Genomic DNA, 22,418 nt, shown 5'->3' on the forward strand with positions numbered 1-22,418 from the left:
CATACTGAAGCAGTTTGAGTGCGCTTGAGAGAGAAAGCAGGAGGAAGAAAAAGGGGGGTTGGAAAGAGGTAGAAAAAAGTGAAGAGAAGAAAGAAGGGGAGTACAGCCAACTGGCATAGTTTGAGTTATTCGGCTCAGCTCTAAAAGTCTCAGGCTGCCCAGACTCCAAACCACATGGACTAAGGTCCTCTCTGCTTTCTCCACAACTGCAGTATGGAGGGTCTGTAAAAGGAGGAGAGTTGGATTCAGGGAGATCAAGAGTGCAGCTCAGTTGAGAGCCATTGTTTTGTCTTTCTGTGGATTTTGGTATCCGGTCATTTTCTTTGATGCTTTGTGGCATTAAGCAGCTAAATTCTCTTAGTAAGAGCCAGACCTACAGTATAATGGGCCTGCAGAATGGAGTATGATATTGATTTCTACAAACATTTTGCCTGGCTTAGGAAGGTAAGACGTCCTTCACTTGCATGTCTGCCCTTCATACCTTCATACTGCAGCACAACTTCACAAAGGATCTTGGTTGTTCATTTTGCTCTTGCACTGTTGTTGCTTTTACTACATAATTATGGTTGCCATGGCAGATAATTTGGGAGGACGGTGTGTTTTGTTTGTGAGTTGAAGAGATGTGCTGCAGAATATGCAACACATGCACTCGAATATACACGCTCCTTAAGGACTTGAAAAGTTAATGTTGTGTTTTTTATTAAAGCTAAAATGAAATATTTTGACATAATATCTCAGATATATTGAAATGGATGACCGCTGAGGTGACACCTGGGTGAATTGTTGAACGCACGAGCCGGTCACGAGGTTAAAGTGTTTGAGGAGACAGACAAATGGATACGCATGGCAGTTGAGATCATTTCCTGCCACTTGAACCTATAGGGAGTCTGTGGACAACACATACCATCTTGCTACCATTAAGAAGGCATTAGTCTGCACTGCCTCCATTAGGTTAGAATTTTTACTGAATGTTAAATCCACAGAGGAAGCCTTTTCATGCGCATGCTTGTCAATTATTATGTACAATGTTGAGCCTCCAGTTCATAATGTATTGAGAGCATGTTAGCGATTATTTGATAATCTAAAGGGGAAAAAATTGTAGATGTTTCCCCATGCCACAGATGTTCATGACACAGTGTGGCAATACATTCTATCTTTGGTAAGTACATATAGTAAGTAGAAATGTATTTCCAAAACATTTTTTCAACTCAAACACATGAGGTGCTTCACACAAATCACAGATATAAAAATATGAAAAGACAAAAGCGCTTAAAAAGGACATTGAATGAGGAGAAAAATGGAAACAATTGTGCCATTTAATGCAATGCAACAGCATATCCCTGCAGCGCTCAGTTCAACCACATCAAAAACAACACCTTTCTGACAGGATCAAGAACAATTACAACTGTGTAGTTTCATAAAGAAAGAGTGGACTGTTATTTGGATTGGATCATGTGTATGTATGTATTATTATGGCCACTCAGTTTTGGTGCTGCTCATTAGATGTAAAGCTCACTGGAAATTATTCACATTGTTATGATTCAAGCTGTGAAACATTTGTGCATTTGTTAGGTTTCTTTTTTTAAAAAAAAAAAAAAAAAAAAAGGCAAAAAATTGTCTGAATCAAATTAAGCACACAGCAAGAACTACAGGAGCTGTTCACATGACTAGTGCAGAGACTGTGCATGACACAAGTGCTATTAATCACAAAAAGGTCAGTAGAAGAATATCTGCAATAACACTTAAAAGTGTTCATACTGTACATTTAAATATTATACTGCAAAAACACACAAATTCAGGGTGTATTAAAGGCTTAATGGTATTTTTAAATCATTGCAAACCACTTCAGCTGGCCGGCCCACTGGATGCTGGGCTATATAATGTTTCCATGATTGTGGTTAAAAGCTTGGATTTCTGAGAAATTTGAGATCATTTGGTTGCACTTTAATTCCCTTGCACAGGGATGGCTCTGAAAAATCTCTGTCTACACAAGCAGCCCTGAGCTCAGCCTTCACTCAACATTTTTTCCCATTAATCACCCAGTTTAAAATGTTGTACACAACCTTTAATGCTGGATTAGGACTTGTAAACCTCTTACAGACTTCTCCTGCCTCGTCCCACCAACACGATAGGAAGTTTGGCACTGAGAGTTGTGTGTGTGTCTGCGTGCATCTGTGTGTATGTGTCTGAGGCTGTAACCTCATGAAAGGAAACCAAATTTGACCCACTGGGCAACTGTTCTGTATTAACAGTGTACTTACTGAACTTAATAGCTGACCTTTACTCTGAAGGTAAACCTCCATTCACCGAGCAACGGTGAGTCGTACCAGGAGCGATTATCACGTCTGGAGGGAGACAAAGAGTCACTAATTCTGCAGGTGAGATTAGTCACTCCTACCACACAAAATGCACAACAAGAGTATCCCTGTGTGCCTCTGTTTGTATGAGACTTACACGATCTATAAAGGCAGCAACACATTTAACCAAAAGCAGAAAGGTGAGTCCACTGCACTGAAAATGAGCCTGCTCAATTGAAAGAGGACATATGAGACCACACTGACAGTGGGCACTGCTTCTCCACAGTGCCCGTATCAAATAAGAGTGTTGAGGAGAGGAAAAGAAGCAGAAAGGGCAAAGGTAAATCAGCGCATTGTGTTGTAAATGTTGCGCAATTGCTGTTTTTTTTTCCACTGCATGGGCGAAGCAACAGTTATAAAGCTGGGTTTGGTGCTGTCACAACACTAGAAAGTCTTGTTTCATGTGATGTGTTTGTCTGCATATACAGGCGTGTAGGTGTGCACAGTTATCAGGAGTGCTGAACAAGTGCTTATCTGAGACAGGTTGAGGCTAGCACCACCATGTGCTGTAGCGTGTAGGTGTGTGTGTGTGAGAGCAGGTGCCCTGTTTATTTCTTCAGGCCTCACATAAAACGTTCCTCTGTAATATCCACTCCATTTGGCTGCTTGGACCTGCCTTTCAGCACGTGATAAGCCATTAAGTGGCCTTAATAGTTTCTTTCTCTGCAGATTTACATTCAACCTGCTGCGTTCTGCTGACATTGCTGGAGCCACTCAAGTGTTGCAAGCACCCACTGAGGCACAAAGGATCATTCATTGCTTCTCAAAGGAAATGTGTGCACTGTTTGATCTGGCGCAGTTTAAGAAATTTCAACAAAAATGAGCACAGCAATTGAATGAAAATAGCTCATATTAAGGTGCACTGTGAGAAACTCTGAGGCCTGAAGAATGTTTGCCAGGCCTAGGCTGCAATTATGTGAGAAAATGATGTGAAATTATGGCAAAAACTGTTTTATTCTGTTTTGGTGTAGAAAGAAAAGATTCTCATCTCTACTAACATTCTGTCAACACACGCAAATACACACAGGTGAGTGTGCTGACAGACCAGGTGGAGGCTCAGGGAGCCAAGATCAGCGATCTACAGAGTTCTCTGGTGGAGCATCAGCACAAACTCGACTCTGCAGAGGAGATGCTGCAGCAGGTACGCTGCTTTGTAGACCTAAAAATATCTTACACTGGACTTTCTGGATGCTAAAAGCTTCATGTATCACTGGACCAAAATCAGGAAACTCTGACTTTCACCAGGAGACATCTGGTGCTTTTATATCAGTATTGTTCTTCCATTGAATGAGATATGACAGGGCCTCAGACAGCCCATCTATCTTAAATATGATTCTTCTGCAGATCCGATCTTTTCTCATAAGTTGTAGAATGTAAGTCAGGATGAGTTCTGCTTCCTGGGAAGAAATTCCAGCCCATCTGTCCATAGATTACCTTGACAACCAAAATATTTAGGACGCTCAGACTCATTCCAGGGCAGTGTCTGAGAATGTGTTTCTGGTTTATGCATGCAGGGCTGACTGGGTCTGTCTGGGCAGGTGATTACAGCACCAACAGCCACGCCCCCCCCCCCCCCCCCCCAAAAAAAAAAAAAAAAAAAAAAACTGTAACAACCAGGAGAGAGAGAGAGGGAGAGAGACAGAGAGAGACAGAGAGAAAGAGAACAGAGGCCAGAGGGAGGAACAGCTGAAAAAGGTGGAGAGATGGGAGGGAGAAAGAATAGGGGTGGCGCTCCTTTAAGAGTTAGAAGTGTATGTGTGTAGCTTTCAGTTGTTTGCTTTTGGCTTCAAATCTACAACAGAAACTCTGATAAGCAGTACGGAGAACACTGATTGGAATGGATGTATGAAACCGTAATCTACTGAAACTACAAGACGCTTGAAGCCATTGCATTCATGAGGGAGCTGCACTCACTCTTCCTTTGCTGCAGGCAGGCACTGGAGTAAGATGAACCAGGTATTACGCAGAATCTCTCGCTCTTATAACGCAGCTCTTGTGAAATTTCCATTGAGAGCGAACTGTTTCAGTGTATTCAGACTAATTGCTAGGAATGTGTCTTTAAGCTTGCTGATGAGTTGAGAACTTAATGCTCAGTGTCTACTTGTATGCACAGGGCTGTGTGTGTGCAGTGTATCAAAGGGCAGCCAGGGCTGGTTTCTTGGAGACATGGTCATTATGAGGCTTTGGACCTGAGCCTTAAATCTCTTCCTGGTGACAAAGCTCTAATATTTTCCATGTGCACGCAAGAAGAAGCCCAGATATTTTCCGAAGCCAGAGTTTTAAATGGATATATCCATATGTAGTGTTTGCCTGCCTTAGACGCTCATTTCTGGACTTTAAGTGATTTAGCACCTGCTTGACATCAACCAAATTAGTAATGCATCTGCCTGCATAGCCTGGCTAAACTCTCAAGGTTGACAGCCATTCAGGACAGATAGTCACAGAGCGGTACAGCAGACCCATAGTCTCCCTCAGCACCAGGTTTGATTGGCTGCAATTCACACTGACAGGAAAATGCACCTGTCAAAGTTCTTTTAAAGTTCTATGAATGTTTTGCTAGCTCTTGGTACCTCTCTCTCTCTCTCTCTCTCTCTCTCTCTCTCCCTCTGCTGTGTACTCTGAGTGAGCTGTGAAATAGGCATTATAAATAGTGGTCATGGGTTGTGTATATTTAGCCGCTCAAACAGCGTCTGAAACCAGTGGGTTTGTCTGAGGGGACTGTCATTACTGAACTGGAAGCTTGCTGTGCCTCATAGTTGCCTTTGTTCAGTAAGTATTGAGTGCTGTGCGTCATTAGAGGTATAACGTGTTTATGAATGTTTGTATTTTCCTGTATGTCTGTTTGTGTTGCCTCATGCTCTCTGTGTATCTTGTCGGTGACAGGAACTCCTGCATAGGACGTCACTGGAGAACCAGAAGCTGAGTCTTATGGGGGAGGTGTCCCACCTGAAAGTAAAGCTCGCAGACATGGAGGGAAAGCCGGGCCATGGGACAGAAAGGCAGCACAAAGCAGAGGTAGGGCGTAAAACAGGCAGCAGCCTATTCCTTGTGGTCAGAAAAGTTTCATCTTTAATGTCAGTAAAATATGTAGATAATAGTTGTGCTGTTTGTCAGAACTTGTTTAAAGCTAATATGTATCCATTAAAACAAGGCTGCCTTGCTGAGTCGTACCAGTTGGACTTGATTTACCTGCTTTTAATTAATTAGTCATGCAGTTTTAGTTTTAGCCATCAAACATTTCACACAATAATTTTACAGTTATGCTTCATAGTCTTGATTAGTAAATTTGAAAACATGAATGCCTCATCTCCAGCTGACTGAGAGTTTGTTTCACTGAGGATTGGCTGCAAAGAGGAACTGGTTTAGTTAAAATCCTCAGGAACTTCTGTTTTACTTCAGTCCTTGGAAAGTTGAACCTAAGTTTGCCAGGAATGACGAGGGTACACACAAAAATCTGCCTTGTGTCCTGATGGATTTAACCTTGAAGTCAGCTGCTGATTTTATGGAAGATCATAAACACTTTCTGGATGGATGGAGGGGAACATTCACCCAAACCCTGGCTCTGTTGTTCCTGGGCGAAGTCTACGGGAAAAAAGTCTCCAAGGGGTTTAAATTTTTTGTCAGTTTAAACTGAATCATGTATTTGCTTAAGGCCGGTGTGTTCGGTTACCAGCAGACATCCTGGGCATTCAGCGATCATGAGTCGGAGAAACAGGAAGCAGGGAAAGCAGCACTACTACCAGACAGGATACTGTAATGTATGTCGTTACTTTCAAAACACTGCTGGTCAAAGAGCCTTTGTGTCCTCAGGTTAAAAGAGTTCAGGCATAGCAGAGCTGGCATGATGGATGGCGGGCCAAATATGAGTGTGTGTAGGCTTCAGCCCAGAGAATTTTGTTCTTGGTGGTGGGTAAAGGTTGACTCGGCCATTCTGAGGACTCTCTTCCTAACGGGAGACTTGTTCTCAAAAACATTTGACGTCAATAGAGTAAATCAAAGATTTATTTAAATACAATTGAGTGTTTTTAAGGTATTCATTTGTCCCTAAAAAAGGCATAGTGTAAGTGTGTTAGTCGACAGCAGTGTTTCAGCACTTTTTAATCCTGCTTTCATCATGTGACCAAACCCAACTTTCCCGACAACAGATGCTTGAACTTAAGGAGAACAGGAAAAAATCAGCTTTGAACATTTTACTGGCCTCCCAGGTGCTGCCTCTACTACACAAACATGTCTACACATATTGCACACACACACACACACACACACACACACACACACACACACACACACAAGCCTCCTTGCTGTGGAGCCACTAAACCCCTGGTTAAATTTAGACGTGGAGGCACTCAATATCATCTGTCATATCCGCTGTACCAGACCCCAAGTGAGACTTCCTCTGTCCACAGTCCGAGCATAGCTCGGCTGCTGTTTACACTCTTTCTGGAGGAACATGGGCACGGATCACCTCTAAAGATGGCAAACCCACTCACCTGTCCTGCAATCTATCATTGTAAACTTCTTATTGGATAAACTGGATATGTTTGAATTTCAGGAATATGGGACAGCATAGTGTTAATACAGGTAGTTCAGATCTATGAACTAGTAGAAAACAGTATGTGTTTACCAGATGAGACTGGCCCAGTCTGTCTGTACATGGGGACCAGGCAAGGACGTGTGTTTCTAATTCAGGTTTACTATCACATTTATGTGCTCAGGCTCATGAGCACAGACATGAGGTAGAGGCAAAAACTGACTTGAAAGATTGCGTCTACAGCAATACATTCATACACAAACGCAGCCAGATAGACCAACCCTACAGTATTTTCTCTTCTCTTTCTAAACGCTTCTCTCAATTCCTTCCTCCCCACTGCATCTGTCAGACTGTAGTGAATTTCATTAGTGAGCTGCAGGAGCAGATGTGTAGGTTTCAGAAGGAGATCAATAGCAAGATCCAGGAGAAAAAGGCCTTGGAGATCCCAGGCGACAGCAGCTCTCCAGTGGCCTGCCCCACTGAGTCCACTGAGGGCCTGGCCTCGAACTCTGGGCCGTCCTGTGACCGAACCTCAGGGGTGGTGCACAAACTAGACGAGGCTTCAGATGGGCCTGATGGGAACAGACACAGCCTGGAAGAGGGTAGCTCAGATGCAGAGCAGCAGCACCACTGTGGAGGAGAAAGTGTAGGCACAGCCGACAAGCATGACCTTCAATGCTGTGTACAGCATGGGTTGTCTCTTTTTAGTGTGTGCAATCATTAACACTCATCAAATATACTCAGAAGCGCTCAATGTCCCTCTCTGGAAAACAGCATTTATAGTATTTATCTCTCATGCATCAGTGTGTGGCACAACTAATAGGTGTGTTTCATCATTAACATTTAATAATGTTGGTTATGCAAGAACAACGCACAGATTTACTAACCTGATCACCTGAATATCTAAGATGGCTAAATGCTCTCATCTATTCTGTTTTAGGGTTTAATTAAGGAGCTCAAGATTCTCAAGGACAAAGTGGAGCACCTGGAGGATCAGAAGTTACAGTATGAGAAGAAACTCAAAGCAACAAAGGTAAAAGAAAGTTCTGAATTTCATGGTTTCTAGACTTCGCAGTACACCATCAGTGCTCAAATTCCACTGCTAACTGTCCATTCAACTTTCCTAAATGCTGTCCAATCCGATGTTCCAGCCAGTTAAGTGAGTCACTCTCTTTTGCACACACACACTCTCTCATTCACGGACACCTACAGTATGTTTTCTTAAGACGTCTGAGAACTGTTTTCCCCTCTATTTTAGAGAACTGTAGAAATAGATTTAATGATGGCTTAGTCCATTTCTAATTTCCTACTTGTGTGCTTTGGCATGAACCCGCCACATTAACTTCTTAGAGATTAGATAATCTCCCCCAATATTTCATCATCTCTCTCTCTCTCTCTCCCCCCGCCTTTCCCTTCCATCTCAATAGCTGTCTGAGTCTGTGTATTAGATATATTTCATCGTGCTGGGGCTTCACTTTTAATTCCATATGTTTACAACAAATTGGAAGTGTTGCCTGGCGAACCTACAGTCACAACAGGATTGGCATAAGGGTCACATGGGAAGAAGTGTTTAAAATGTTGGAATCATCCACATAACTCAATCATTTTGGCACCTCTCAAAGGAGGTCCACCTGGTTTGTGGCGCGGCTTATGTGAATAATGTATAATTCAAAGTCATATTGCCATCTGCAGTTCTTTATTTTTAGTTTTTAGAAGTTCATCAAATACCCTACTGGCATCTCTCCATCAACTGGATGTTCAGCCAGAATTGCAAGATGAGCAAATACTACATTTCACATAAATATCTTGTTTTCCTCAGTTTAGAGTTTTAAGTACTGGTAGTCAATTGGTAGACATTTTTTTAATCAAGCTAGGAAAATCTTAATGTACATTAGGATAATTGGCTACAGATGTTGATTGGCAGATACTGGGCTTTATAAAATGCTTTTATGTGTGAGCTAGTAAGAGTTAGAGTTAGAGAAAGTATAGCAGGAGTATGATGTGGTACAAGAGGCAAGAAGTCCACATCATAGAGACAGAACACACTGCAAATAGATCAGCCAGAACTTTATTGCCATCTGTTTTTTCCTTATACAAAGTAACTTACTTCAAAACAAACTATAAACTCCAGACTAATATTTGGTTCCCTAAAATTCAGAGAAGAAACGTTTCTGTGCTTTGTTGTGGGCGTTTTATATATACTTGCTAGCAGTGGGGGAAAAAAAAACGCCAATATGTTAAAAAAATTGGTTCTCAAGTGGTCATGTGCTGGCCCTTTAAATTAAGATGCATGTATATGTCTTGTTTTTGTGAATGTGAAAGTGCTTTCAGCTGCGTGCGTTTAAAGAGACATGTTTTGGCACATACACCGTGCATTTGTGCAGAACTGCGTGTGCTTTCTGCTAAGATTCCTCACTGTGTGGCACCCACAGGCGGAGATCAGCAGCCTTCAGCAGCTTCTGCTCAGTAAGAACGCAGAGATCGAGAGTTTGCACACTCAGCTGCTGGCCAGACCCCCTCTATCCCCTGAGAGCTCAGAGAGAGGTAAGCAAAGCACCCAGCCCCGAGTCCTCCACCTACCTGCCAACTGCAGCCTCTCACTCTGACGGAGTTACAGAGCCTGATGGGTGACACAGTTAATGAGTCCTTTTTGCATTCATTAACTTGCAGTAACAGCTGTGGGAAAAGTCTGTCTTGGCCCTTAATACACTGTCTCATCACAAGTCTCTGTCTCTCTCTCTCAGAGGAGATGTACAGGAAGAGGCTAAACACCAAATGTAAGCCTGCACAGTACTTAATGAAAATCATTTTACACCCATGGGCCATGTCTCCTTTTGATCTTTCATTTATTTCCTCTCTCCAGACATGGCTCTTCATTTTATTATCTTTTGTTTCTTCTGCTGTGTGGGGCAGCTTTGACAATCACAGACTGGTTTCCAAAATTACTCAGTGTGCTATCTCTCTTTCCTTTGCCTTCTTTGTAATCTTTATGGATTCTTGGAAGCATTGTGTCTTGTTCCTTGTTAATTTTGTCTGTTGTAGATAAACATTTCTCAGGGGTACATGCTTAGTGAAATCGCTGTCACTCACCAGCAACGCTACCTGTATGCCTGCAGATGTTACAAAGTCTATGGACTGTGGGCCCGAATATGGAAAAGCTGACATGACAAAACCTATGATTGGTGGATATATATAGAAAAAAAAAAGACTTGGGTGAATCTAAAAATATATGGTTTAATGTGGTGAGGAATAAATCTACAACATGCTGGCATGTGTTTTTGACTTCTCTTTCTTTCTGAATAACCATATGCCACTGTGTTTCTATACAAAATGCAAATTGATATGACACGAGCAGCTGCCCATACATATTAATAATCAGTGTTTCTCTTTATAGATCAGGAACTGCAGAAGCTTAGGAGTGGCATGAAATCACTAGTAGCTGCCAATGATGAAAAGGTAAGTTGCCAGTGATCCGGAAACCTCTTCTCTCTCTTTCTGGTCAACACAGCTGCGTGTGATTATGCAGCACAGAGCAGCGTGTGTGTTGTCATCAGTTTACTACAATGTAAAGTGTCTTACTGGCCTGTATATAGAAGCGTTATCATGACTGCTGTCTGAAAGGTGAAAAGGTAACTTTTTTTAGATGTGGTCATTTCTCAGAGGCGCCACCCTCCAACCATTTATAGTACAGAGGGGCTTTTGTATTCTCCCTCCCAGAATCTTGGACTTTAAAGACTTACAGACACGAGCCTACATGTGGCACACAAGTGAAGACGCACGCGTACGCACACACCCCAAGGCGAGCCATTTCAGGCAAAGCCACACTTAAGTAGGCCTCGACCTGCCAAGCCTAATTTTGGAGCGAGCTGCATTAAGAGAACCATGTCAAAACCAGGCATGGGCACCACTTCAAAAAACACACACTACATGCAGCTGGTTGCCACAACTAAGATTCCCAGCCAGGCCTATGTCAATCCCCTCCCTATCCACTACTTTGATGTAAAGGCCATATGGTGAAAGAGACGTTTGTGTGGCACATCGGTCAATAACAGAGTGAAGCATAGTCCATAAGTATGTGTGTTCTCTAACCTTAGATAAACATCTTAATTGGGTTTTGTTGGCCTTGAACCTCCCCTTCTCCTTTTTCTTTAGGACCGACGCATTGAAGAGCTCACTCTGCTCCTGAATCAGTGCAGGCAATTCAGAGAGGTCACTCACACCACAAGGCAAGGTAATCAGCTTATACACTCCTTTATCCTTCCCTTGTTCCCTTGCGGCATTTGTTTTAAGTTCGCATCAACGTTTGAGCATAATGAAAGCCACCATGCTTCCTTCTTTAACAGAATCGCATGCCACTGCTTCTCTGTTACTGTAGCTCCACCTGCTGTTCGTTCGCTGTCAAATGGCAGGACTCTGTCAAGCAGCAGTGAGGAGGAAGAGCACGGACTGACGAAGAACACTGACTCTGCCAGTGCAAAGTCTGAGGATGTAAAGTCTGAAGTGGGTAAAAATAAATTCAGCTGGTCTCTAGAGTTTTCTTTATCATTTTAGTTCCTCTAAATTCACATTTTGCTCATCACAGGTATCACACATTTCCACAACCAGTTCATCCTCCCATCAAACATCTCTTTCATCAGTCCAGAAGGACAGTGATTCCAGGTAGAGAAGCAGCTTTCCCTCAGTGGATGAGCAAATCATGTCTCAGTTGGATTTTACTGAGATGATCATGCTTTTATCTCCTCAGAACAGAACCGCAGACGTTATCGAGTAGCATGAATGACCTAACAACTGGACCTTTACAAAAGGTACTTTCTCATCATCAGAAAAATGGAATATACTTATTATTTTTTTAATGTGGATGCTTTTAATCCTTTTTTTCTACAGTATACAAGCTACTGCATAGTTTCTTACATGAGTAAACGTATTCAGAATTGTACGAGCACTGAAGTGTTTTGTACACACATTTACACTTCTTGATTTAGCTAACGTGCTGTCCTCTCTGCTTGCATCTGTGTGCGGTTTATCCAGTGCAGTCTGGGTGACACCAGAAGCCAGACGCTGCCTGTGAATGCCTCTCTGTCAGAGCAGAATGGGATCGCAGACAGCAGCGGAGAAAACCAGAGTCAAAGGTCTCCAGATGGCAGCGAAGATGGAGACTCCAGCCAAAGTAAATCCAGACATATTAACTGCACAAGGTGCTTTTTATGATATGATGGATGGTGCAAAGTAATGATCCCTAATATAGGATAAAACCTCCTTTTTCTCTGAAATAGTATAGTCGTGAGGCCGGTAATTCCCATGAGCAAAGGCACAATTCATATTTGGAGCAAGCCGCTCCCCTTTGACCAGAAGACCACTGCACCTTTGATGGCAGCTGTAATTGCAGAGGCTCCTGACAGAGCAGATGTATCATGGGAGAGACTCTCTTACCAAACACACCCTCTGTCTTGCTCTGATTGACCACATTCACCCCAGCTCCACCCTTCCCCAGCTTCACTGACCAGTTTTAACTTGAGCCCCACCCTGATTTCTCTCTGCTGCGTTCTGTAGAGTGGTGACTGACTGCAGCCTATATCATGGAGATCACACCTTGTAAAATTTAGCTTGAACTCCTTCTTTTTCACGGCGCATTAACCAGTGAATTATTTGCTGAACTCAATGTTCTGTAACCTGCTCACCCTCTCCTGAATGGAGCACCATGAAAAGGCAGACCCCGCCACATGTGCACTACTTAGCTCCTAATGTTTTGTTTGGTACGCAAAAGACTGCTTTCTATTCGGCCATCATCATCAAGAAGTTGTCTTCAACAATGGCTCGACTACAGCAAGCTAGATTTTGATAGCCTATTCTCTTTATTTGGCGAGATTACAGTGAGTTATCTATGGTACATTAATACAATTTGAACCATATTTGTACTTAGTCGTATTACACTGACTGTGGTTTTTGCAAACTCTTAAAGGAAAGTTGGACAGAGTTGATGACAGCACTTCAGGCAATAATTCCCCACTTCTTTCTGGAGGAAATACTCAGTCTGGCCAGCGAGCTGTGGGCTCACCAGAGTACATGAAGAATAATAGGAGCTTCAAGAGACTCTGGGGAAAGTAAGTGTGTGACAGACACTAATGCATCAGTGAATTAACAGAAATGTTGATGTAGGCTAAAACAGAGCAAACAGGCTTTAAAATGTTTATTCCTAATATGTTTGATGGTATATAACATATATAGGTTTATGTGATGTAAAGAGAGAAAACTATATATATTTTTTAATTTAGAAATAACATAAGCATATATTGTGCAACTACACTTGCCGTACCATTACACCCACCATGTACTGAAATTACACATTTGTACATTGTACAGACAGTATGTTGATGAATAAATGATTAATTGATATTTAGTATTCAAAGACTACAGGAATTTAATTGCTAATATTTATTAACCATAAAGTAAGTTTATTTTGAGTGAATGAAAGTAGTTTCCAGCATGCTTATCCAGAAGGTTTACCCTCATCCACACAGACTTCGAAGAACCCAGTCTGGAGGGCTCCAGGCAGCAGATCCAGATGCTGGTCAGTTCAGAAGAGGGGGACTGCGTGCGACAGCGGGGCCCAGACTGACCCGGACCCCTGAATCTTATGACTCCGCACGGTAAAGCTCAGCGTGCCTCTACCTGTCCCTGTACTACAGTACTCCTGTACAAGTATTTCAGGGTTTTGTATCAGCCAGGTCACGGTTATACTTTGCAGCTTTAAAACAATCTGGTTTGGCTCTCCTGCTTAATCCCCACCTCATCAAACACACTCAAATGAAAAGAGGCTCTGAGGGTTTTTTTTAAAATAGTCTTTTAAGCACTTGCAATAAATGAATCAGTTCATTATGTGATTTGTGCTTTTTTTTTCTTTATTTCAGTGATATGAATATTCCATTCAGCCAGTGGACCAAGGAGCAGGTGTGTGGCTGGCTAGAGGACTATGGACTGGGCCAGTATGTCAACCTCACCAGACAGTGGGTTGAAAATGGACAGACACTGCTGTCTGCCACACCTCAGGACTTTGAGAAGGTCAGAGAATAAGACCGGACAGTTATCGCCACACACAAGTCTTAAAGTATTGATCAGAGAAAAATGTGGATAAATTAGAATTCTCAAAAAGGCTTTTTCAGGCTAAATTAAATAGACTGTGTTTTGATAAACCACCAATTATATTCCAATTTTTAGTTTTACTGTGACAAACAATCCTCTCTGTCCTCAGGAGATGGGTATGAAGAATCCACTGCACAGGAAGAAGCTGCAGCTCGCCCTGCATGCCTTCACCACTAAAGTTATAGAGAAATCATCTGAGCTGGACTACATCTGGGTCACCCGTAAGAATGTTTTGAACTTCTCATGCTGCATGTTCTCATTTGAATCACAGCTACAAATAGACACAGGCCTCAAGCCAAACAAAGATTTGTAATGTGTGAGGTGTAATTATATTTAAAGAAATGTAAATATAGCCAGCATTCAAAACCAGGAACTGTGTCTTAACTGAGCAGCCACAGTGGTATGACAGCTGGCAGCTGATGATACTTGAATCAGCATTTAAAGGTTTAGTGAGTGAAGTGAATTAATGTCTGACTGTCACCCCTCCAGGCTGGCTGGATGATATTGGTTTGCCTCAGTATAAAGACCAGTTCCATGAAGCTCGAGTGGATGGTCGAATGATACAATACCTCACAGTGGTAAGACTTAATGCTGCACCTGACATGTGACATTTCCCAGTAAAGTGGAGTTCTATTTAAATTTAAGACATCAGTTCAAACAATGCTATGAATTTGTAGACTTTGCATAAAGCTCACTGATGTTCTTTTGCTGTTCACTCAGAATGACCTCTTGACTCTAAAGGTCACCAGCCAGCTTCATCATCTCAGTATTAAATGTGCCATCCATGTCCTCCATGCCAACAAGTTCAACCCCAACTGTCTTCGACGTAGGCCAGGAGAAGAGGTAACTGTGAATTGTGCCAGGGTGTATTGTATGGAGCGCTTGTCTTGTGTTTTATGTTATGCTACATTCTGTGTGCAAATTCACTTAGTCAAGCACATCAGTTGCCCACAAGATGGAGACAGACAGGCGTTTTCAAACAGAGCAAGTACTGCTACTGTTTAAGCTTCATTCTGCCACTTCTAGTGTATTTAGAAAAATAAAAGCCGAAGAGCTTTGAGTGAGATGGAAGGGGATATAAAATCAATTAATGTTTTTATTTTTCACCTCTTCAGAGACAGCCCTCTCCCTCAGAGGTGGTGCAGTGGTCTAACCATCGTGTGATGGAGTGGTTAAGGGCAGTGGATCTAGCTGAATACGCTCCCAATCTCCGGGGCAGCGGTGTTCATGGTGGCCTGATTGTAAGTATTGTACATTTTGAGTTTGTCTGCAAATTTTCCAAGTCACACTGGCTGGAGATCTAAATTTGTTGCTGCCATGTGCCATCAATGTGCTCTTCATTAGATCCTGGAGCCTCGCTTCAGCTCAGAGACTTTGGCCCTGCTGTTAAATATTCCACCACAGAAGACTTTGCTCCGCCGCCACCTTGCCATGGCCTTCTCTGCCCTGGTGGGGCCTCAGGCCACGCAGGAAAAGAGAGAGTATGGAAATGCCACGGGCCATGTGCCCCTCACTACGACTGCTAAAGTAAAGGTAGGAGCATGATCTAAGAATCGAATGTGGTTGTTGCAACATCAAACCAAAATTATTTATCAGTTGGTTGGTTCCTTTTTTCAGCCAAAGAAGCTGGGCTTCACCCAATTCAGCCACCTCCGAAAGAGGAAACCTGATGAATCTGCGGACTATATCTGCCCGATAGACAGCGGAGCACTGACAGTGAATGGGATTTCTCGCTTGCCCTCTGCAGCACTTAGGGGCCTCAGCCCCAGCTTGGACAGACAGGCTGAGAGGCGGGAGCAGGGGATAAAAGCTCAGGCTAATGGCCCCAAGTAATAATTTAAAAAATAAAGTAGGAAAGTTCAGCCTCTCCACCACACTCCCCTCTCACTCGCTAAGTGACTCTGTGAATCAGTGGAAATTCTGATCCAGGAACATACCTAAGATGAATCCATGCGGTGACTTGCTGGATGGGCTGCAAAGACGCTGTGTTTAGATGGTGATGTTAATTGTTGTTAATGTATTTTTTATCCAGATGTTGCTTAAACAGAGCTCATCTAAAATGTTGATGAATGGTGACATTGTATGAGTTGTCTGAAAGCTGCTCTCTGCATTCCTAATACAGTATACTTATGCTTTAAAACAATGCATTTTACTGACCATTTTGTATTTAGACTTTAGTTAACATTGATGATCTTGTTATATATCTGGATTGATTGTACAGAATAATATTTGACATCCGTTTTCACACCCTTTCAGAATGTTTCTTATTGATTTTCTGTATGACTGACAAAAAGATTAAATCATTTTGATTCTTGACGGCACATTTACTCTTCTGCTCATTCAAATGATTCGGATTCTCCTCCCAAATGTTGCCTTGTTTCATGAGATCTTTGTGAATATGCAATAATATAATAAAATCTGGTCAAAGGTTCATCTTGTTGGATTTTTCCCAGAAGAGGAAAAAAGAAAATTCTAACTACTTGTCTGTTCTAGTCTTAATAATATTTTTTTTGGCAATTTTCTGTCTCTAAACAGTTTGATCATATTTCAATTTTAGCTCTGCAGAATGTCATTTTCAGGTTGAAGATATGAGACTTTTTGGTTTCTAGCATAGTTGAAGCATATTTGATTATAGTAACAGAGGCAGTTTTGTGTAGCACAAGGACTTCCAATGATTTAGGATGACATCGCCTGAATGGATCATGGGATCTCGAATGGGACGTTGATGCAAGACTGCCCACTACTGGTCAAATAATGAAAAAATGCAAGAAGGAGCAAGAGGCTTGGCAGCCCAATAACGTACAGGAGGTTTGGTCTGTTCCACCAAAGGTTTTATAAAGTGGCAGAGCCTGAATATCTGCTTTAATGTAGCTGACGAGACTGAAATGGATCCCGGCTTAATTTGGTTGGTGGTTGTTAAATCAAAATAGATGAATCAAATAATCGATCGTCTTGTTGGTGATGATTAACAGCTCTGACATAATCTATTTGGGAGCATTGCCTGTCCAGCAAACTAAGATTTTACTTTGTATAATCAAAAGGATGCCACGCAATATACAGCTTCTATTTCAGGGGGGGAAAAAAAATCTTGATAGATCATTGTACAGTACACTCAGTGTCTATGCCTCTGTATTTTTTTATATTTTTCATATAAAAAAATCTAATAATTCTGACAAACTGGTCAACTGTAACTTGTTGTGCTGTATTGCATTTTTGGTTTACAAAAGAAATTGTTGAGTAGGTCAAATTAAATACAGGCTCTCTGGATTGCATTGCACTCTTTAACCTCGGGCTACTTCTTTTTACTGGAGCAACAGGAGAACCCAGAAATTTTAAGCAGGGTAGAGTGGTGCTTATATGGATTCTCTTAATAAACTTTAGCTCAAAGGCCAAATGAAACGTAGCAGACACGACTGCCTTGATTAGGTTTGCTATTTGCATGCTTTTAACTAATGTCCACTTCATCTAATGCCACTGTATTATAACTGTTATGCAGTTACTGTATTTGCCAAATGAGACAGAACAGGTATTGGAAGGAATATACCATTTTACACTGGGTGCTGACTGGGTGCTGTAATGAAACATAGTCTCAATAAACGACACTCTGTGGGAGCGTTTTTCACCGATTGTAGTCCTTGTGAATCCACCAGGATTCTGCTGGCATGTCTGGTAATGTGGCAGATGGGGCAGCAGTCAGTCAGCGCCCCTCTGAACCCTCTTGCAGAGGCATACAGCCTCAATTAGACCAAACACAATAATTGGGGAATCTTTTACCTCTGCATATCATTAGATTCTAAAAGGAGAACATCCTGGTCAATGATTACAAATGACAGGTTCATAAATAAATTAGTCCTACTGATAAGTGTGGAACACTACTCAATTGATCCATGTTAAATGGAAATTAGAGGGCTGCAGGATTGAAGACGGGGATAGCGGGTTTTGCAAATGTAAGAGTGTGAAATACAAAGGAGGTAATTGTGATACATGAATGCATAATAACCGGGAAATATCTGACACATATGAGTAAAGCCAGCATGCACATTTATAAAATGTTGGCACGCAAAATGATGGCTGTTCATAGCGAGACCTCTATTTAAACCAGCAGATGTCAGTGTTGCCTGTGGATACGTCATGTGCCATAAACACTGCCAGCGCTGAAGCTTCACAGTTGACTCAGTGACTACTTAGTTAGAAAAACACTTGTTTGTCTTTCACCGGTTTTGCATTATTGTTTAATTTTCCCTTTTTGTACTGCAGGTATTTGTCAGTGGGGGATGAGATTGCTATTTCGATTCAGTGGCACTGCCTTGGCCCTTACTTTACTATAACTGGGTGTAGTCTGTTGGACTGCCTTACTACATTTGTCATTACACTTTCAGTTGGACAGATTGGAACATGGGTATTATGCCAGCACAAAAGATATGAGAGGATGTCACTTCATTAATCAAATACATGGGCTCGGTCTCACATGGTCCCAAATAGGAGCTCTGGAGCTTGTGTATTGGCCAGGAGGGTGATGGACAGCCCAGAATTGGAAACAGAATCAAGTGACATGAGATGCACCTTTAGACTCTAAAATAGGCAGAATACAAATCAAAAATCTCAAAAGACAGCTAAATAGCAATAATATGGCTGTGAATGGATCCAAATTCCTTTCTGTTTTATACCGCTTCCTCTATTCTGCTGCATGTGTGTGTGTTTGTCTCTGTGTGTGTATGCATGTGTTAAGAGAAGATGGCATTGTTTATAATAGTGCATCTTAGCTAATTTCAGTAATGTGATCCAGCCTCCACTACCTGACAGTTTAATAGCTACTGCATTATTTGTGTCAGCCTCTCTCATAAGGCTTTAGCAGTAAATTGCTATGTGCAGGAGACTGTGGTATGACTGACATCTTACCTTGTAATATGATATCTATTGTTTTAATTAAGTGAAAACGATTGTGACATTTATTGGTTTCCAACTTACTTGTTAATGGCAGTATAAGAAAAAAAAGAGGAAGTAAATTATCGTGGTTTACGTTGCATAAATAATTTGCAAACCCTTTGCTAATGATTACACATTATTCTCCCACTGTGACTGTCAAATCATTTGAATACATCGCAAATAAAAACACTGCATTGGTGATGCAACGCAAACCCCCCTCTTGGCAATGCCTGAGCCCTCGCTCTTCTCTCTGCCTCGTCTTCTTTCTGTCTGTTTGTGTGTGTGAATAATGTTTATTACTCTGTATCACTTTTGTGGTGAAATCTTTCATTAAAATTGAAGAGGCAGACTTTTATTCTGTGTCGAAGGCTCTTGTTTAAAGTAATGCCAGTAGCCAGGGTGTTAGTGCTTTAAGTCATCGCCCTGTCTGTTTGATCTATGGACTCACTCAGATGTCTTTAGTGGAGCGTAATCATGTTTTTATATGATGTCACCGGTCGTTCCTGTCATTAACTTGCCACCAGCTTGCCAGTTTGGGGAACATATTCGATGTTAGGGTGGTGCATGTGTTGCATACTCTCCATCCAGCCACTAAAGCTGTATCTGTCTCCAGCACACCAGTTTGTTCTGACAGGCCTGCCACAATGATGACTGCATCACCCAGATGCGGCAGAGCAGCTTGCGAGCCAACCCTGACGCGCCGTCAAAAGGAGCAGCCAGCCGTCTGCATGAGCCTTCTTCTGCCCCATCAAACCTCACAGCCCATCTCATCTTGTACAGTCAGCCACCATCAACTAGGCCGTTTCTCTCTGTTTGCTTTCCAGGCTGAGGGCATCCCATGTAACAGCCCTTTCTGGCTTAGCTGTTGTTTTATATTTACTCCCTAATTCAGTGGCTATAAATCTCCTTGAATTATCTGCAGATGATCTGAAGTCACCACATAGAAACAGCGACAGTGGCAGTCCAAAGTGAGCAGAATGGGACACGATCTGGGGAACTGAAGTAGAAGAGCTTGGTTATGATCAGCCCCCTTGGCGCCAAGGGGGCTTTTTATTCATAGCCAGGACAACTTGCTTCCTGTCATGCTTAGTTTCTGGACTGGCTTTTTCATTGCCAGTTCATTGAGACAGAGAGAGATATCAGTCACTATGAGATAAGACAATTATAGAGACATTTAAGGAGTCATCCAACCCACTGCAGACTGAGCATTGTGTCACCACTCTGGGCATTTAATGTAAAGATCTACATTAAGCAGCTGTTACAGCTTTAATGCAGTACAAATTGCATTATCAAGCTTTGAGTTACTCTGAACGATGCTGGGATTTTCATATCTTACAGAATATTACTGTTATATTACTCTATTATGTCACTTTGGTGCAAAATATTTTGCCACTTTGCAGTTGAGCAACTACTGCAGCAGTACGTATTATTAAATACACTTGTGCAAACATGTAATGCAGTCTTTTAAACGTCAGGAGTTGTAGCAGCTATACCTGTTTCCTTCACATTATAAACATTACATGCCAAGACAAACCTTGTGACTAACACAAACATCAACCTTCATGGCCACATGATATGCTGTTGGCAAAAGAATAGACAAGGGAACATTTTGTATGTGGTCTGATGCCTACAACACACGTACACAGGTATTATTGAAACAGGTTTTTTTTCTTCGTTCTCAAAAAAAAAAAAAAAAAAAATCCTGTCCACACAAGCACTGTTTAAAAAAAAAACTCTATCCACATGAAAATACAAAAACACTGATGAAACACTGCAAAAAGCATGCCAAACCAACAGACGGTGATATAACACCAACTCTAAGGCCATGTTGCCAACAAGAAGCCTAAAAAAAAGCTATTACTGGTAGGCTACCTGCTACTAGAGGTCCGACCACATCTTTTTTAAAACCAGTGACATTGGTGGTGAAGTCTGTATTGGTGGGTGTTGTATTATGTGGCAGTAACCACCATAACACATTCTGATGCCTCTGTTGCTCAAACAAGTGAAAGAGTAACTGTAGATTTATGAGTACACAAACAAAAAGTCTGGTTGGTAAGGTTAAAGTAACTCTATTTTCGCCACATTCACCATTGCACAAAATTGCCTAATCTAAACAAAGATAATGGTGCACGCTCTGTCTCAAGCCACACTTCAACACGGCAGTTTCTGAACATCTTCATTCTGGATGGAGTTTTCCAAAAGGTCCATTTTCAGTGACCTAAAATGTAATTTGTGTGTGAACGAAAGGCAAAAACGCAAAAACAGAGTTGCAACTGTCTATCTCAATGTCTCAATGGTTGTTCTGGCTGCCAAAACTATCATAAAAGTGCTGAAACTCAAAAGAGTTCCCATGTCAGAGGAATGGACGCAGTTTCCTTACCTCAGGGCATCATCATGGATGATCAAGACTGACATGCATCACCAGAGGCTTTCATGTCCGATGAGAATACCTGTCTGACTCTCTGGGTGAAACTGGACAGAGGAATGCCATTGCAGATAACATTTCATATGTGCCACACTGCCTCAGAGGGCATGGTGGCATCGTTCACCAAAGCAGGGCCAGAGATATAGAAAATAATTATGGAAAATTAATGTTTTTGTCGAGTATGATTAAAAAAAGGGGGAATCACAGAATTGATCATCATTAAAACAATAAGTTAAAAAAAAGGCACCCAGCATTCATAATTTGTTAAAATACATGACTGCAGCAGTAACCTTGGACTTGTCATGATGATGACTCGATTTAATTTGGTAATGCCGGGGTCCAAAAATATTTGTTATCTCTCCTAGACACTGTTCAAAGGTCTTGTTCAGAGTAAAACTGGGATCATGCAGATAGACACTCTGTTTTTGACAGCTTTGAGAAGATATGCACTCCAGCTCTTTATGTGAATTGGTTTATTCTTAGTCTTTGGGGCCCATTACAGGGACACAGAGAGAAAGTCAATCAGTAGAGGTTAATGTAGACAATCTTTAAAGAGGACAGACAATGAATGCAAAACACTCCTGAAGTGTTGCTGAATAAAAATGCAAAGGCAGTGACATGGTGTGTGTGTGTGTGTGTGTGTGTGTGTATTCATACATACATCTGTACTGTAAGTCCTGCATTTTCAACCATCAGTTCAGTACCTGTTCCACACTGAGTTAACCACCTTGGGTTTACCCATTGTTTTCAAAACTCAATCAAAGCAACTTGCAGTACAGATACTGCTGCCTTGGCATTAAAAAAAATTCTCTATGATATTGTAATATCACTTTTAAAATAGCACTACAAGGTGTATTTCGAGTGACCAGATCATGGCATGAATCTGAAGCTGGCTAAAGTACAATCAGAGATGATCCCATGTGTGAGCAATGACCTAGGGTCTTATTCAAGGTAAGCAGTGATGAAATCTGGTTTTCCCTCTGATGTCCTCCTGCTGCTCTACCTCAATTCTCTGTGATTTAGGAAGCTTCTTAGTGGA

General features: G+C 41.8%; 1 protein-coding gene across 3 annotated transcripts; it reads left to right on the forward strand.

Annotated features, from left to right (window-relative positions):
* The first annotated feature begins 330 nt into the window (after positions 1-330).
* Positions 331-16,339, forward strand: ppfibp2a (PPFIA binding protein 2a). 3 transcript variants are annotated; one of them, XM_076737519.1, is made up of 22 exons: positions 331-444; positions 2,292-2,378; positions 3,385-3,498; positions 5,241-5,372; positions 7,829-7,921; positions 9,321-9,432; positions 9,633-9,665; positions 10,283-10,344; positions 11,041-11,119; positions 11,264-11,388; positions 11,471-11,547; positions 11,633-11,693; positions 11,917-12,055; positions 12,848-12,989; positions 13,407-13,535; positions 13,797-13,947; positions 14,138-14,249; positions 14,518-14,606; positions 14,749-14,871; positions 15,144-15,269; positions 15,373-15,561; positions 15,646-16,339. In XM_076737519.1, exons 1-22 carry the CDS (start codon positions 397-399, stop codon positions 15,859-15,861), a joined length of 2,439 nt encoding a protein of 812 aa, XP_076593634.1. In that variant the 5' UTR covers positions 331-396; the 3' UTR covers positions 15,862-16,339. The 3 variants fall into 3 exon arrangements, with proteins under 3 accessions (XP_076593634.1, XP_076593643.1, XP_076593652.1); XM_076737528.1 differs by lacking the exon at positions 9,633-9,665; XM_076737537.1 differs by lacking the exons at positions 331-444; positions 2,292-2,378; positions 3,385-3,498 and adding an exon at positions 4,148-4,313.
* The last annotated feature ends 6,079 nt before the right edge of the window (positions 16,340-22,418 follow it).

Source organism: Chaetodon auriga, chromosome 1, assembly GCF_051107435.1.
Source record: "Chaetodon auriga isolate fChaAug3 chromosome 1, fChaAug3.hap1, whole genome shotgun sequence".
In the NCBI taxonomy this organism is placed as follows: Eukaryota; Metazoa; Chordata; class Actinopteri; order Chaetodontiformes; family Chaetodontidae; genus Chaetodon; species Chaetodon auriga.

Bases quoted from the DNA above. Each gene is read 5' to 3' on its own strand.
- ppfibp2a (XM_076737519.1), top strand. From the start codon at position 397: ATGGAGTATGATATTGATTTCTACAAACATTTTGCCTGGCTTAGGAAG. The intron at 2,379-3,384 runs GTGAGATTAGTC...AAATACACACAG, and splicing joins AAGAGTCACTAATTCTGCAG to GTGAGTGTGCTGACAGACCA. The intron at 10,345-11,040 runs GTAAGTTGCCAG...CTTTTTCTTTAG, and splicing joins TAGCTGCCAATGATGAAAAG to GACCGACGCATTGAAGAGCT.